Source organism: Ursus arctos, unplaced genomic scaffold (assembly GCF_023065955.2).
Source record: "Ursus arctos isolate Adak ecotype North America unplaced genomic scaffold, UrsArc2.0 scaffold_33, whole genome shotgun sequence".
NCBI classification, from domain to species: Eukaryota; Metazoa; Chordata; class Mammalia; order Carnivora; family Ursidae; genus Ursus; species Ursus arctos.
This window is the reverse complement of record NW_026623019.1, coordinates 12,900,214-12,918,039: the sequence shown is the minus strand read 5'-3', so window position 1 is coordinate 12,918,039 and position 17,826 is coordinate 12,900,214. Positions and strand designations below refer to the sequence as shown.

The 17,826-nt window shown below is 42.0% G+C and overlaps 1 protein-coding gene across 2 annotated transcripts in view; it reads right to left on the bottom strand.

Annotated features, from left to right (window-relative positions):
• GDA (guanine deaminase) overlaps nt 1–17,826 on the bottom strand; it is a 69,354-nt gene that overhangs the window by 24,493 nt on the left and 27,035 nt on the right. For both annotated transcript variants that reach the window (XM_026519374.4, XM_044391266.3), the window contains exons 2-5: nt 13,623–13,711; nt 6,857–7,028; nt 1,992–2,079; nt 118–223 (exon numbers count right to left, since the gene is read on the bottom strand). In XM_026519374.4, the coding sequence (XP_026375159.1) occupies nt 118–223; nt 1,992–2,079; nt 6,857–7,028; nt 13,623–13,711 (455 nt within the window). The remainder of the gene's footprint in view (nt 1–117; nt 224–1,991; nt 2,080–6,856; nt 7,029–13,622; nt 13,712–17,826) is intronic.

The following is a 17,826-nucleotide window of genomic DNA, read 5'->3' as shown; positions in this document are numbered from 1 at the left end:
CAGGGCAAACCCACACAGTGACCTATGTGCCTGGTTCGCAGAGCTTGCCTCTCTCCATCTCTAACTCCATCAGTGCTTCAGAGGGGCCGCCTGCAAGGCCAGTCAAGACGCACGTACCTCTCTGTTTCTTTGACTGATTCCTCAGTGGTTTCCTTGTATTCTGGAACAGTGGCATTCATATCCATGCAGACTTTGCCCACAAATGCCCGCTGCCCAAATTTATCTGTGAGGCACACACGAACAGAATCTGAAGTCATGTGTTTTTCCCCCAAACAGTATATCCCTCCCGAGCCTTTAGAAAACACAGTTCAATTAAAATCATTAGGAAAACACAAGGGAGAATGCAGAAGATCATCTCAGCATTTAAGAACAATAATGACAACAAAACCACACCAAATTCTGTCAGGAGTTCAAGGTCTTCCACTGACTCCTTATTCCTTGGATTACTAACCAAGACGGTGATAATATGTGATTAAGGTCTGAACCTGTATGTGCCCAGTGCCCTCTGTTATGTGTAGGGCTATGAGGAATATACACAATAATGTATACAAAGTGCCTGGCATGTAGGGCTTAGAAAAGATACTGCCACTTTTCTTAACCGTAGCAATGCCAATATTATCATCAGTGGGGAATTTGACTTCGTCCTACGAGCAGCTCTCAGCACTAAGGAACCCGGTCCTCATTAGAGGTCCTAAAGAAATTTTATTTCAGCTAGAACGCTGAAGCTACATGGGGTGATATCGTTTGTACAATGTCTCTGCCTCTGTCATAGGAGTCTTGCGAAAGTCTTTCTGCCTCTCTCTTTTCCCGGTAGTTCAGCGTAACACCTGGCCATTAGATTACTCCTCCGTGAAACTCCCCCTTCATCACATACCTCAGCTGGCTCAAAATCTTTGAGTATCTGATGCATATTCGAACCTCTCCACAGTCTGAACCATCCCATCTGCCCAACCTCCTCTCCCACCCCATCGTGCAATGGACCCTGTCCTCCAGTTCAGCTATTCTGTTCCTTGCTTCCTGTATCCACTACGGATGTCTCTGTCCCCATACCTCTGTCCATGTCATTTCCCTGTTGGGAAGACATTTTCCTCCCCACCATGTGAGGTTCCTGTATGGCCCTGTTTAAAGGCCCCCTCTATGAATTCTTTCCAGATGATCCAAATCTGAGTCTTCTCTGTCTCCTCCAAAAATAGCAATATATATTTTCAGTGCTACCCTTCAAGCCTCTGGCAGAAACCACCTTGGCCAGCCATCAGAAGCATCAGCGCATCAGCCAACGCTATTTACTGAGCATCTGCTACGTTCTGGGTGCTGTGCGAGGGACAAATTTTGGATTACTAATTCAAAGCCAGTCTCAGATCTGCTTACTAGCTGTGTGGTTTGGGCCTGTTATGGCCTCTGAGCATCAGTTTATCCATCTGTAACACGAGGGCCTGAATGCCTACTTCCAAAGGCTATTTGTAACTGGGCTGAGATAATCCGTGGAGAGTGCTTTGTGCAAAGCCAGGCATGAGCACAGCTGCTGTTAATACAGTTATTAATCAAGATATGTGGTTATTAATCAGTTAATCCTGTCTGGTTTCTCAAGGGCAGAGACTATTTTCTATTTCACTGTGTTCTCAGCACCTAGCACAGTGCCTAGGTCTGTAAGTCCAGCCAACAGCCAAGACATGTCTGCGGATTATGATATAATCAACTGTTGCCACAGTGAGAATTAGTAAACTTGTTCCCAAACGTCCTAAATTAATACACAAAATTCAGACCTGCACACATCATTCTGGAACCCAAACCACAAACAAATAATCAAATTACTTACACAATAAGAAAAAACATTCAAGGGCCATACACAAACACCTAGCTACTTGCAAGAAATGAAGCACTCAAATTCTAGCAATTACAAGGCAGGACTGCCCATATGTATAAGTCATTGCTGGGCATGGTCTGACTGTCTTGGCTTGATGTGCCCATAAATCATGCTTTCATTTCCTCACCTGTAATTTCTGCAAGGAGCAGAGATGAGTCAGTGTGAATTGTTCCAAAGTAACAAGCCGTGGTTGTTCCATTCTTTAGTGTTCTCCTCTAAAAATAAATCACAAAAACCATGAATCGCGTGTGCCCAGAGAAGTCACATGGCAAATAAAGATGAAAATAGAATTCTAGCTTTTAATTTTAAAATGTTTTTTCTTTAAAGGTGTGCCATCTTGCTATGAGATACGGTTAAGGTAAATGGCAAAAGTATTTATATTCCAAAAGTGTGAGCTGGAGAAGAAGCTGGTACTTCTCATTTCCTCGATTTCACACCGTTCCGTGTTGCAGACTTCACAAAACACTAATTAATTCCTTGGTTTTTAGGATTATTTAAGGATATCCAAACTTTATTGCATCAAGAGATAAGTGAGATTTTTCCATCTACAAGAGGGCAAAATTATTCAGCCAGACTTCTAGTTCAACCCAGCCTATTAGTCCCTTGTGTTTATCTCCCTTCTTTTAGCACGTTTCCTCTAAACTAACAGTAAAGCAGTATACAATGTATTAACCCAGAAGAAAGAGACATGAGCAAAGGAAGCATTTCTACATCCCCTTAGAAGACGACAAAAGCCTGGATGAGAACCTGGAGGTGACTCTGCAAGGAGAGAGAGAACCAAGAACTGCTAATAGAGAATTGGCTGACAGTCTGTATACAGATGATTAAACCCTGGCAGGACTCTTCTGCTTGTTGAAATCAGCCATCCACCCCAACCTGATTCTTACAGGAGAGATTTGCTCTTGCAGGAACTTGCAGGAGTATTTGGAGACTAGACACCCAATATGGCAAGGTACAGCAGAGACTGGAAGGAGTTTTAAGTGGATAATCTGGTTGACCCTCTGGGTCCCTGGTCATTTTCCCCAAAATGCCACATATGCAACTCCCGCCACACTTGGCAGGACTGAGGAACTCTTTCCTAGAGAAGATGACCGGTTCTAGAAGACAGATATCCTCACAATGGCATCTGGGGCCCACAGTTGAAAGGGCTGTTCACTGCTTTCACTGTTTATCCTACAACGAAGTTCACTGGTCAACAAGTGCTACCCCCATCCAGACTTCCAATCAGCATCTGAGAGCAACACATTTAAATATGAAATGTATGTTCAAGGTTCAACAGACATTGGAGGAAAGTCAGTATAAAAAAGAGGAGAAGGAGGAAAAAAAGAATCTGGAGGAAAAAATCTCAGAGGAAAGAGGCAATCTATTGGACCAGAAGGAAGCTAGATTAAAAAAAAAAAAAATCTATGGGAGAGCTTGGGTGGCTCAGTTGGGTAAGCATCCGACTCTTGATTTCAGCTCAGGTCATGATCTCAGGGTCATGAGATGGAGCCCCGGAGTTGGGCTGCATACACTAAGCAGGGTAAAGTGAGACTCAAAATTAAAACAGAAGTGTAATCTAACGTTTTCTAAATTCTCAAAATTTTACACACCTTTCTAAAAATTTTGGCTTGAAGATGAACTCAAAATGGGAAGTGCCGGCTCTTTAGCAAGAAGGACAATGGAAGTGCCACACAGACACTAAGTCCTTCCTCTGATTGGGGGGGGGGGGGGGCTTTCACTAAATGAGAAATTGCACTTTCAAGTTGGACTGGAACGAACTAGAAACTTCAAGAATCTGCCCAAATTATAGTTAAGGAACAGGGAGAAACCACAGAGGGAAAAAAAGGAAAAAGAAGGAGGGAGGGGAGAAAGGAAAGAATCCCCAAGCTACTCTTACTGGTTCCCACTGAGTTCAGCCCATTTAACAAACCAGCTACATGTGTGCCACTTATGTAACTGAAAGAGATGAGTTTGGCTTTAAAACTGTACTGAAAAGGCCATCTAAAATACAGCCGCTTCCCCTCCTCATTTGTTCTATATTCGGGCATCCTGGACCCAATGCCACCCTGGTTTCTCAGAAGCTTTCAAGAGAGCTCTTCCATTAGTGACGAGTTTGTATTTTTCCCATTTATAAGGATCTATCAAAAACAACATCAGACTGCGGGTTGTGTTTCTCAATCTTTCCTCAGCCCTCAATTCTTGACAAGAAGGGTTTGGAGACCAAGCTTTTTGAGCTCAAAATAGATGCCGAACATAGGATGACTACAAACTTCAAGATAGTAGCAATGGCTTTTTAACAGGTTAGATGATTTGCATTTCCACTGGGCTGAAATAGGGAGGAAAGAGTGGCCTGTTCCCTCTCGATTCACCTTGTACTTTAATGATTTGATATGTCTTTGGAATTAGTTGGATTCACCAGTTGAAGCTTTGACAACCCCATAAAGTAAGCATATTCATTCTATTACCCAGAATATTTGCAACTAATTTATCTTGGTACATTTACCAGGGATCTCACTCTCCAATCCCTTGACTGCAAGCTATATAATATATAGATTCCTGAATCCTCTTGTCTTTTTAGTTCATTCCAGGCCAATTTGAAACTGTAATCTCCCACCCAGTTTGCCATATTTAAAGGCGGATAATCCAGGCTTGCTTTACTGGGATTTTTTTTTTTTCTAAGTAATCTCAGGAGATGTTTGCTAATATATACTTTAAATAATTTGCAGATTAAATGATCACTGTCATCTCTGGTGCAAAACTCTGGGGTCTTGATTTGACCATTTGCTGATTTAGGACTGTTTTCTGAGGGAGAAAATAAAACAAACAAAAATGACTTGGATCTCTCCATACGTACTGGTTTGTTTGTTTTTAAGATTTTATTTTATTTATTTGACAGAGAGAGAGACAGCCAGCGAGAGAGGGAACACAAGCAGGGGGAGTGGGAGAGGAAGAAGCAGGCTCCCAGCAGAGCAGGGAGCCTGATGCGGGGCTCGATCCCAGGACCCTGGGATCATGACCTGAGCCAACGGCAGACGCTTAACGACTGAGCTACTAGGCGCCCCTCCATTCGTACTGTTTTAGCATCTGTCTGCACTGCCGTGCGCAGTCTTCAGCCTAGTGACAGTTAACAAATCTCAGCTTCTACAGATTTCAACCATATCATTAGCTCATCTAACTGTTGGGGTGTGCAGGCCTGCCCGCTCATAATCAGACACACAGGACATATGCAATGCAAATAGCTGCCGAGGATAAAATCTATTTTGTACCCACTGACATCAAATCCTTAACTCTCTGATACAAGAGATAGTATTTATGGAGTACTGCCTGAAGGATATATGGTTCTAGATACTCTAAATGTCTAAACATAAAACAGTGATATATGTGGGGTGTTTTAAAATACTATAGCACCTTAATAATATATATTTTGACAATATAGCATGTATCTATATGAACTATTATTGAAACTCATTTTTGAGAAAATCAGTATAAGGACCAGAAATGCTTTACCTTAACAAATGTTTTATTCTTTATCATATACACAGCGTAAATTACATCATCGATTTCCCTCTCTCGGTCAGCAGGTAGAAACTTAAAGCTGGATTTGTCACGAATTCTAACTAGTGCATGGGCCCCCATGGTATACATTTACCTCTCAGTTTTATTTTTCTTTCCCCTTTTTCCCTTTGCCACGCTCTTGTGACTCATTTGCTTCCATTGCATACTATGTTATTTTAAGATATCTCAAACCCTTTTTAGAACAATGAGAGGTATAAATAAATTTTGAGAATAAAAAGATTTGGTGTGGTTAACACAATTCATTAATACAATGGCCCAGCAGCTTCATGCACCGTGTTAGTCCTTCTCAGCTTTTCTGGTGTCATGTGGATGCATGCTGAATAGGTAAGATCCATAATTACACTGAATTTATAATTAAGGAAGTCAAATATATAAAAGATGGCACTTGCTTTTATTCCTCAAGGCTTGAACGATGCAAGATCAGGGGAAATGGCAGAATGGCGAGGTAACTGCACGAGGCTTATAATACTGTCACCATCACAGAGCCATCCCTTCAGAAGAAAAACCATCCATGGGTCTAACAACAACACAGAAATGTTTAGACTAAGTGTGCTGCATGACAAGAGGTAGTGATCAGATAAGAAGGTATTTGCAAAAGGTATTCTCAGCTGCGGAAGCTGTTTCTGGTTGCTGAGCGGATTTGGCATAGGGCTGGAATAGAAAGAAGGGGACTGATTTCCTTGAGACGGGGAAGTAAGGACATCTTCAGAGCCTTCAATATATGGTTGGCACACATGACACTGTCAATGGCTTGAACTAGCTCCATAGCTCCCTCTAGTGGTGTTAATGCTCATCACGTTCCCACATACCCGGCTGTAGGGAGCCACCCCGTTTTCCCTAATTGGGAAGCTACTAAAATAATGTGATATCCTTCTAACTGTAATTTTAACTTTTAATTTTAAATTTCCTTGCATATTTTAAAGCAAACATATACAACGCTTACCATGTGTCAGGCACTATTCTAAGAACCTCACAAATATTAACTTATCATAACAATCCTATGAAGTAGTTCCTATCATGATCTCTACTTTATCTTACAGATGGGGAAAATGAGTCACGGAACTCTCCAAAGGTTACACAGCTATTCCATATGGTCCCCAGAACAGCACTGTGGATTGGCAGGAGTAAGGGAACACACACGTGCATGAAACTCAAATTTAGTAACTCCAAACACAAGAAGTAACAGACCGAGAGTCAAGAGAGCCCATCAGACAGGGGCTTTGAGGGTTTGGATTCAAGTTCTCTCTCTGCTGGGGGTTAGCTTGTGTAGATGACGTGGATGGTCCACACACTCCTTGGGCTGTGAAAAAAACTGAAAATGTCTCCACAGTCCACCTTAGCCTGTGCTTTATAATTAAAATATGCCTCAAGAAATGGACGTGTCTACAGGTGATTTGGTCAGAACACACCACTACTCACAAACAAGATACTTACGACAACTCTGGTATATACTTCTTCAGCAAAGTCGATGTTCTGGAATTTGAGTTCTGTAGGAAATGTGTACGTGGTCAGCCAGTCCAAAAGCGGCAGGTCCACATTACTCCCAGCAAAAGAATACTGAGGGGCGTGGATGTGTGTATCGACCAGCCCAGGCATGAAGAACTCACTGGAAATTAATACAAGGGGAAAATAATTTAATAACACCTTCAATCATTTTCCATATCTTTAAATCACAGTTTCTCTCCACGGTGATTTCATTGTTCACCCCACGCAGGTTTGGAGCTCATGCAATCAGACAATTGTAAATTCTCCTGTTATCAAGCGATCAAGAAATAGAAGTGAAACTCTGCTGGGAGAGATACGGCTCCTACGTGGGAATGGCGGGATGGCTGGTGTGAGGTTAACCAAAGATGATCAAAGCAGGCAGAGGCACTGCACTGAGTAGAAGGAAAGCAGTCACGGAACAAGACATCTGACGACTTTGTTCTCATAATCGGAGGTTGTAGGACAGGGAGCAGAGATGAGAAAGAAGGTCGTTAAAGCTCCTAGAGCCATGCTGAGGAATCACTCCCAGGTCACTAAGGATGACTGACGATGACAAACAGTGGCTGCATTGCTAGACTCAGGGTCACCTTGACCTTGGCTGACTACAAGAAATCTGGTCCTTTTCCCTGTGGCATAGGGGCTGAGTTCTGAAATGAAGCAGCAAGAGTAAACTGAGGCTTTAGGGACAGGCCATGTTAGGAGACGAGACTGTCAACAGGTGGGCGGTGTCACAGCTCCAGTACACGGACCACCTTCTCCAGGTGCCACTGATCAGTCCACCAACTACTTTTCATATTTCCACTGACTCTCGTAACAGAAAGTCCTGGAAAGACGTTTTTAAGAGCTTTCAGAGGCACTACCCACAGATCCGAGGCAGCCCCAAAACTAACAGACACTTAAAGCTTTTCTAGAGAATGAATCCAGTTCACTGGTGTCTATTAAGTGTCTACACACATCCAAACAGATGTTTGTTAGGAGATCGTATGTACCACCACCACCCCCCTGAGAAAATATTAATTATACTTTAATATAAAGAACTTGAGCTCAAAACTTGACCTAACAAAGAATCCCTTATGCTACCAACTGAAATGTGTACCACCTCAATGAAAGAGAAACAAAGCCTGGGGTATCTATAAAATGCTTGATTTGTAAAGAAATGGGAACCGGGAATGGCGGTGCTAGTGCTGTTGGCGGTGACAGCAGACACCATTTACTGAAGAGGCACATGTTCTGGGCACAGCATCCACAGGCATCGTCTGACTTGTGGGAGGCAGTTTGCTACGGGGTTAAGTGCATACATTCTTGACTCAGGCTGCCCGATTTTGAATTCAGACCCCACCATAAACGAGCGGTGGGATCATCGACATGTTATTTAACTTCGTTGTGACTCAGTGTCCCCTTCCGTGAAACGGAGACAGTCGTAGCACCGTAGGGCTGTTGTGAGGATTGTTATCATGTGTAAAAACAGTTCCTGGATAACAAAAAGCCCTCAAAAAAATAGTAGTTATGATGATGTCATGCTCACAACAAACTTACGAAGTAGTACTGTTATCCTCATCGACAGAAGAGAAAACTGAAGCTCAGGAAATACAAGTAGCTTTAAAAAACAAAAACAAAAAATCATTTGACTAGTCAGCCTTGGAGCCTAGACTCAAACCCTAGGCAGCGTGACTGCAGGCTCAGTTCTCTTGGTCACTACTCTTCGGAGGACAGAATTCTTCCTTCACTTTGGCAGGGGGAGCAGTGACAAGCTCGTGTGGCCAGAAGGCAGCATCAATGTGTGTGGGGGGGTGCGACGGGGGGATGATCTATGGATTCCTCTCAGGACACCTCAGTCTCCACCACCACGAAATGAAACAGCAGTGTGAGTTCTTCATGTTGTTGAATTGTTCAATTAAATAATATTTCCCAAGTATCTGATAAGTTTTTAAAACTCTCTTAAGCCTATGGGAGGTTCAAACAGAAATAAGACATTTTCTTGTCTTCAAAGGGATTATAATCCAGTTGAGCAGATTAGGGGTGAGTGAGGATATCTTCGTGGGGGGAGGGGGGAGTAGGGAAAGAGGGAGGTGGAGAGAAAGAGAGAAGTAGATCTGGTGAAAATATAAAGGATCTTAGTGAGCAATTTCACTCCTAGTGGTTTATCCAACTGAAATAAAACATACGCTTACAAAAAAGCATCGTATAAAAATATTTACAGCAGCTTTATGTATCCTAGCCTCGAGTTGGAAACAATCCAAATACCACAGGAAAACAGATGAAAAAAACTGTGGTATATCAACACAGTGGAATACTATTTGGCCATAAAAAAGAAAGAACTACTGATATAAACAGCAAAATGGATGCATCTCAGAAACATTACGATGAATGAATCCAGACACAAGAATTATTGATTTATTCCATTCAAATGACATTTAAAAACAGGGAGGAGTAATCTATGTGATAGAAAAAATTGAACAGTGGACAAGGGGCTGGAGAGTGACTGGAAGGGGCACAAAAGAACTTTCTAGGCTGATAGGAATGTGTTATATCTTGATTGGTATATGTTGGTTACATAGTTATATATGTTTGTCAGAATTTATCAATGTACCTAAAAAAGATCTGTGCATTTTACTACATAAAAAATGTTTCAAAAACAACAGCCACAAAATAAGCGTCTTTAAAACGGGTCTTGACAATCAATTCGTGAACTAACTGGTATTGGTTATTCCATAGCCAGGAGAGAAGGGATGGCGAGGATCCTTGCTACTTTGTTTTTTCTTCTCTTTTGCAGAACTGTGACACTTTGAACCTCAGGTTTAAGACATGAATCTGGCTGTGGCAGGCATATGCCGGGAGACACCTTCCATGCATGTTCCAAGCATGACATTTCTGAATAAAGATTATGGTGATAGGAACAGAAAGGAAAAGACGAATATGAAAGAAAAAGCTTGATATTTTATTAGTTCTGGGCAGCAAAGGAGAGGAAAGAGTCCAAAAGAGAGTTTTTGAGCATGTGAAACTGACTATACGACATGATGGGCAGAGAATGCAGGAGGAAATTCCACGTTGAGGGAAGGGCGATGTTATTAAGCCCAGAGTCAGTGTAATCTCCAAGGGTCCAAAAAGCATCAGAAACATGGGATAAGAGGCGTCAGAAGAGGTACGAATGGGATTCAGATTTCAGAGTCTGCTCTGTGGAGGTAAGCCTAGGATTTGGGGGTGCCAGAGATTTCTGTGGAAAAAGAACAAAACCAAATCTTGAGCAGCACTGTTCCCTTATAGGAGTAAGAATGAAGAAGACAAGGCCATACCCCTTGTGGGCAGAGTTGTCAGGACAGAGGGAGACCCAGGAAAGAGAGATATCAAGGACAGCAATGAAGAGAAAGGAGCACAGGACAGAGACCAGTGTCCCCAGCTGCAAGAGTCAAGGGCAAGTGGTCTCAGGAAAGACTGAGAGCTCTCATTTCTGTGCAGTGGTTGGGGAGACATCCGATTTCACATGGATTCAGTCCTTCATTATAGAATACTTACCAAGTTTCTAGAATGGTTTAGATACTATCCTACATGCCAAAAAGAAATCCATGAACACGAAAGATCGGTGTTTAGAGAAAGCATGGGCAGAGGGAGAACGCCCTTTAAAAATATTTGGTAGTGAAAGACTAGGAAGGTAGAGGGAGAGGAGCATGTTCTTAAGGATGCAGAGATGAAAGAACTCCTTTCAATTTCGTTTACTCACTATCTTCATTCCTGTAGAAAAGCTCCACGTCCCCCCATATAAAGACCATCGATTTCATATTCCAAACCTGCGGTGCTGTCCAGTCTGTATCAAAATCCGAGGACAAAGAACAATGTTTGCCCCTATACAGATTTATCAAAACACCCACTCATCCTTTAACCAAGCGGACAATGTTAATGAAAGCTCTACCATCAAAACACATGACTGTCTAGAAGGGTCTGAGTTGCCCGAGCTGTTTGCACGCCACTGTCAACCCTCATTTACCTGCTCCACAGGAGCTGTGCTGGTCCTGCGGGCTTGGGAACCCCCGGCTCTTTGAAAATGACCGTTTCCTTGCCCGACAATGCAGGGGTGTAAAGCAATCAATAACATCCTGTCTTTATTTAAAATTTCGGTATTTTGTGCATCATGGATTTTTTGCATCAACTGTGATTTTTAAAAATACTGCATCAAACTATTACTTATCTTGATTCCTGAGTTTTTCGCCTTCGCCACCACCCTTAAATTCCTTGCCCCATGTGAATGCCTCACTTGCCTCAGCCTAATCCTGGCCCTGCCAACCTCTCTAGGGTCCATGGCCACAACCTGACCCACTTCTATCAAAGCTCTGCTTAGAGTGCTCTGGTCGTCATTTTCATTTAGGAAAATCCACATCGTGGGGCACCCGGGTGGCTCAGTTAGTTAAGCGTCTGCCTTCAGCTCAGGTTGTGATCTCAGGGTCCCAGGATTAAGCCCCGCATTGGGCTCTGCGCTCAGCGGGGAGCCTGCTTCTCGCTCTCCCTCTGCCTGCCACTCCCCCTGCTTGTGCGCGCTCTCTCTCTCTCAGATAAATAAACAAAATCTTAAAAGAAAGAAAAGAAAATCCACATTGTGCTGAGGTAGACCTGCAGGTATACGTCTGTTAAACACACTGTCAGAGACCCCACCTTCTGTGGTCTCTTAATTGTGACTTAGAGAAATTCAGCTGCACGTATCTCGTGTGTTTGTTGTAAGGTTTTTCTACAAAGACTTCAGTCTTCCACCAAGGTTTATATTTTTTCTTACCTTACCACTGCTCTGTGTGTGATGCTTACCGGTGCCCCAGAATCTGCATTTGTCTGAGAGACGTACCTCCAGAAGCAGCCTCATAAAGAGGGACAGAAGGACGTGAAGACCCACAGAAGTGTTCACCCCACCCCCATCCTCCAACCGCTCCACCACCGTCCGCTCACTGCTCACTGCCTCCCAACCTCTCGTTCATCCACTCCCACAGCTTCTGAGCCCTTATCCTGAAGGCACGCCAGCAGGAGACTAAATGTCAGTTCTTCCTCAACATATATTCTCATGAAAATCTAGCAGGAGGAAGCAGACAATAACACAGAAGTGGCTAGAATTATCTCCGTGCCCACTGGATTCACCTCCAGGCCCACTGCCCAAGGGCTTCCAAGTCCAGAGAGAAGCAGCAGGTAGGAAACATGAACACAAATATAAGTGCACCAAAGCTTCATTATGAGGGACGCCTGGGTGGCTTAGTCAGTCAAGCATCTGCCTTCGGCTCAGGTCATGATCCCAGGGTCCTGGGATCGAGTCCCACATCAGGCTCCCTGCTCAGCGAGGAGCCTGCTTCTCCCTCTGCCTGCTGCTTCCCCTGCTTGTGCTCTCTCTCTCTCTGACAAATAAACAAAATCTCTAAAACAAAACAAAACAACTTCCTTATGAGCAGTCACCCCATCTGTCTGGACTGTGGCCAGCCCCTCTGCCTCAAAGCCTTACGGGTAACCCAGTTCACAGAGCTGTGGCAGGGTGTGTAGGAGGTAGCCACAGTCAAGCTGTAGCGAGGATTCAGCCATGTGTTCCAATTCCTAGTTCCCTGTTCTCACTACATTACTCTAAAGTCACTTCCCAAGTTATAAAAACACTTTTAGGATGAAAGTGATTTTTATTGACTTTGGAACTTCCATTGCCTTTGGAAACATACTTGCCCTGAAACAAGATAAAATCTTTGAGTTCAAAAAAGTATTCCCAACTTGGGGCACCTGGGTGGAGCAGTTGGTTAATGGTGGACTCTTGGTTTCGGCTCAGGTCTGATCTAGGGTTTGTGAGATCGAGCCCTGCGTTGGGCTTACACTCAGCAAGGAGTCTGCTTGAGCTCCTCTCTCCCTGTCCCACTGCCCCTCTCCTCCAAAATAAATAAATAAATCTTAAAAGGGGAAAAAAAAAGTATTCCCATCTCTATAAAACAAATCAATCAGGCTATGAAGAGAGTGAGCCAATTGTAGCAAACAGGTTTTGAACAAATATTAAAACCTGCAAAACATGGGGCACCTGGGTGGCACAGTCAGTTAAGCATCTGCCTTCCGGCTCAGGTCATGATCTCTGGGTCCTGAGATCGAGCCCCATATCTGGCTCGTAGCTCAGCCGGGATTCTGCTTCTTTCTCTCTCTCCCTCTGCCCCTCCTCCCTGCTCATTCTCTCCCCCCGCCCCCCCCCCACATAAATAAATAAAATATTTGTAAAAACCACAACAAAAAACCACAGCTCAAACGTACTCTGGGGGATAGGTCTTCCCTAGCTATGCTGCCGGGTACTGCTCCCCAAACCTCCAGCCCCCCACCTCCTGGCAGTTTCTCTCCCTCCCTCTCTCTTTCCTTCACGGAAGGTATCACGACCTATCAGTGGCGTGCTTCCGTATCTGTGTACCTGCTTACTCTCTGAGATCCCCGTGGGCTGTAAACCCTGTGAGGGCACAGACTTTACAGATCATTTTGTCCTTCAGACCCTGGTTGTTACACACAGTAAGCTCAACAGAGATCTGCTGAAGAAATAAACGGATGATGGCAGCCTCCTGTTTCAAAGTTTCCATCCTTCAGCCTCCTGTTCTCAAATTCCTTTCTCCTCACCTCACCCCGCAAGGGAAAAAGCAAAGCCTCTCTGTCTCTCAAGGCAGGTTTCTAATCATCTGAGACTAGTGAAGGGTACTAGTTAACAGCAAAAGGGAAGAAGTTGGCTGTGACTTACTGGTTGCTTAGTTCTCTTATTTCACACGGCTTGAAGCACCATTCCTTGGCCAGCTTTTCCTGTTGGGATGCTTCTTCTAAAAACACTATCTTTAAAAGAAAGAAAGAGAAGAATCACAAATTAATGAGCCATAGGCATTTGTCGTTGTTAAATAGCTAAATCTTTTTAAAAGGTGTTCGATAACCAAATGGGATAGAGTTCAGAGACAAAAAGACAGGGGTTTGCCTTTGCTTGGGCGAGGAAGCAAACTGCATGCAATTGCTTTTTCTGCCTTGCTACAGATACAAGTAAGACTTCAAAAATTCGAATTTGAAGATGTAGGGTATTAAACATGGCTAATTGATATCTAGGTCTGCTCACACCCCAAAATGAATAAAGGAAACAATCATTTATAGAAAGTGTATGTCACCGCAGATGAATAAAAGATTTTTGTTAGGCTGTTAAAGGAAACTCCCGTCCAGAGTACGGAGGTAGTCTGGGGCAAGTTATTAACACCGAATACATGGGGCAAGTTATTAACACTGAACATAATTGCACATAATAACTGCCCGACAATCGAATCTTAGCATGAATTCTGTTGATGCTCCGGTGCTGGACGTCTGCCATAGAGAGGTCTGCTATATTTTTCTAGTAGTGCAGATGAGACACTGACAGAGCGATCTCTCACGCAGGCTGAGGAGCCCATGCACAACATCTGGGAAACCTTGGATGGGCCTCTTATTCTCTCTCGGTCTGGTTTCCCCATCTGCACCCTGGAGATAAAATCAGTGCATACTTCACAGGGCTATTGTAAAGACTAACTAGGATAACTGTGGTGAAGGAGTTAGAATATATTAGAATATATAGAATATCCCTAGAATATATTAAATGCTAGACACATTGTATCTATTCCTGAATCTTTTTTAAATATAGTGTTATTGCCTTCTTTATAAAAATGGATTGCAAAGCAAGAAAAAACAAGGGACAGTGGAATATATATGCAGGAAATATCTTGCATTTCATTTATAAATGTAATATTGGGAGAAGAAATGTTTTACGGAACATGAAATACTGAAATAAGGCTGCTAAATAAAATGTATCTAATTATTTAGAAGCTAGACACTATACTGCAAAAAAATAGTTTGTGGAACTGAAAATAAAGTAAAATAAATGTTGATTTCTCTATTCATTGATGATACACTTCTTTTTTAAAAAAAATGGGATCTTTTAATCTCAGAAAGGAAAATGAAAATGTAATTTCTACAAATGAGAAAATGTAATTTGATGATCCTAAAAACAGATTTGAATCCATAAGTATCAAAGCAGATCCATAATTAATTTAAAAAACACAAAAACAATTTATCTCTATAATTCAGAGCTGATTTACCATTAAACACATAAATACATACATGTATACCTACATAAAAATATTTGTAAAGCATGATATTCACACATGTGAATATATATTTGAAATAAATCGTTTTTGAGGAAAATATAAATGATCAAAACTTATTCTGGTGAGACGGAAACTGAAGGAACTAGTAACTTAGAAGAAACTGAGGAAGTTTTTTTGTTGTTGTTTCTTTGTTGGTTTTTTGGTTTTTTTTTTAGAGAGTGAGTAGGAGCAGGCGTGGAGGGGCAGAGCGAGAGGGAGAGGATCTCAAACACACTCGTGCTGAGCATGGAGCCCAATGCGGGGCTCGATCTCACGACCCTGAGATCATGACCTGAGCCGAAATCAAGAGTCATTTGCTTAACTGACTGAGCCACCCAGGTGTCCCATGAAGAAGTTTTACTAACCCGTTAAGTAAGCTTGTGGTTCAGAACCTCGCTAATAGAACTATAATGCCTGTCGCAAATACAAGCTTCTCACTTCTGATAATTGGAGCTCTCCCCTGAGGACATGGTTTTCCCCGTGCTTCTCAAATGGCAGGAGATCACACATCAGAGTCGGGCAATGAGTTGGCACCTTCCGTGCCCACCACAATCCTTCCCAAACCATTTCTCCTGCAGCTCCTTGTAAACTAAATTCCTTTAAGACCCACCCCTTCCAGCTTTCAAGAGCACCTTTCTTTCATTGTCTACATTTGTGGATGCCTGCCTCACATTCTTTCTCTCCACTCCAAGCTCTGCCTTCATTCCTTTGAAAACCATCGTGGACTTTTGACACCATGACCACCTATTTCCATTAACTCATTTTTAGTGATTTGTTCATAAACAAATGAACAAATGAAGTTCACAAACTTCATATTACAGTCACACCTTGGACACGTTCATGACCCACAAGTGCTGCAGCTCCGAAACTCCTGAACCCCACATCAGATCACAGTGACCTCTCTTTCCAGTTTGCCATTTCAACTACTCCAACCAATTTTCTACCCTCCCTTTACCTTCTTCTCCTCTCTCCTGTTCCCCAGTCCATCAGGGGCCTTCTTCCACACTGTCCTTGTCCAGCTTAGATTCCACCACCTATTATTTCATCTTTCTTACGTCTTAGTCGACATATATCTGGTAGAGGTTCAGCCTTAACTGAACCAACTCTCCCCTTCTCTGGGCTACACCTGTGGAGCCAGGTAGGGTTGGAGCAAAGCACACAACATGGTAGATGGAATAGGCATAATCATCAAGGTCAAATGTGCTCCTACCAATGCCTGTGCCTGGCACCCTAAGACATCTCTCTAGCACTGAGGTCTTTACTTTCAGTAAAACTTACAGAAGACATAATTGTAGAGCCACCAACAGATCATTAAAAATGTTTTATCAGTGGTAGACTAACAGTATCAAATAACTCAGAAGGAATTCAAAGAATTGCGAGATATTGTTATAACAAAGCTCCTCCCAGTCATATCCTCTTGATTTACATGAAAATGTTGCTCGGCACTTACGTCTACAAAAATGAGAAATAAGAAAAAAAATTGATGCTGCTCCTATTTCATTCTACCAACAAGTAACACTCATCCATACGTATATTACCTAGTTGGAGAAAAAAACAGCTTTTTATTTTACATTTAATAAGTTACCTTATGGTCGCAGGAAATTTTAAATACATTTATGCACACAAATTTTATTGCAATGGTTGATTAATAAAAGACTTTCAAATATAAAACTATATTGCATTAGCATAGACTCTGGAAGGAAAGTAGAATAGAATTTAGTAGCTCAAGAAGGAAAAGAGACTAGATAGCACTTCAGATCATTAAAGAAGCTAGTTCATGATTTTTAAAAAATCTATTAAGGTAGATACTAAATCACGATATTTTTATTCTATCAGACACATTTTAAAAAGCAACGTCAGAGCTCAATTTTAACAGGTAGATACTTACAATTTGCCAAAAATTATGGGCTTTAAATGTATTTAAGTTCAATAAAAACTATACATATCAACTTTTAAAAGTGCAAAAGCACATAAAGTTTTTCAAAATTCCTTTAAGGGGCATATTAGTTTAAAAAAAAAATGTGAAGAGCATTTCTCTAGTCAACTCACCTTCCAGCTCTCCATCATGAAGATTTGAAATCTATTCTCTCTTCAAATTTCTCACCACACTTACCCTCAAAAGCATACATCACACATGTACAATAGTGAAAAATTGCAAACAATTTCAAAGTCAGTCAATAAGAGATTGGTTAAATACGACTAAACACTGCAGCAATTAAAAGTGACAGTGAAGGGGCATCTGGGTGGCTCATTTGCTTGGGCGTCCGCCTCTTGGTTTCAGCTCAGGTCATGATCTCATGGGTCATGGGATTGAGCCCCGCATTGGGCTCCGAGCTCAGCAGGGAGTCTGTTTGAAAGATTCTCTCCTTCTCTCTCTCAAATAAATAAATAAATCTTTTTTTAAAAGTGATAATGAAGCCTTGTATCTACCAAATGGAACATTACCCCTGATACGATCTTAGGGTGTTTTTAAAAATGCAGGTTACTAAATAACATGTATGGTATAATCACATTTTTTAAAAAATATTTTTTCTTTCTTTACTAGTCTCTTCCCATCTCCCTTCTCTTCTAATCACGTTTTTTAATAAGAATGTGGTGTGTGTGTGTTGGCATGTCTAAACGTTGATAGTAGTGATCATTTCCTTAAAGTACACTCTTTGGGATTCAAAATTGTTAATAAATGTTTTCTAGTAGCAAAAACATCAAAGTTAATTCCATTTTAATTGTATATGAAAATGTAAAGTAAAAAAAATAGAATACATAAATATAATCTCTACTCATGGAGCCTAT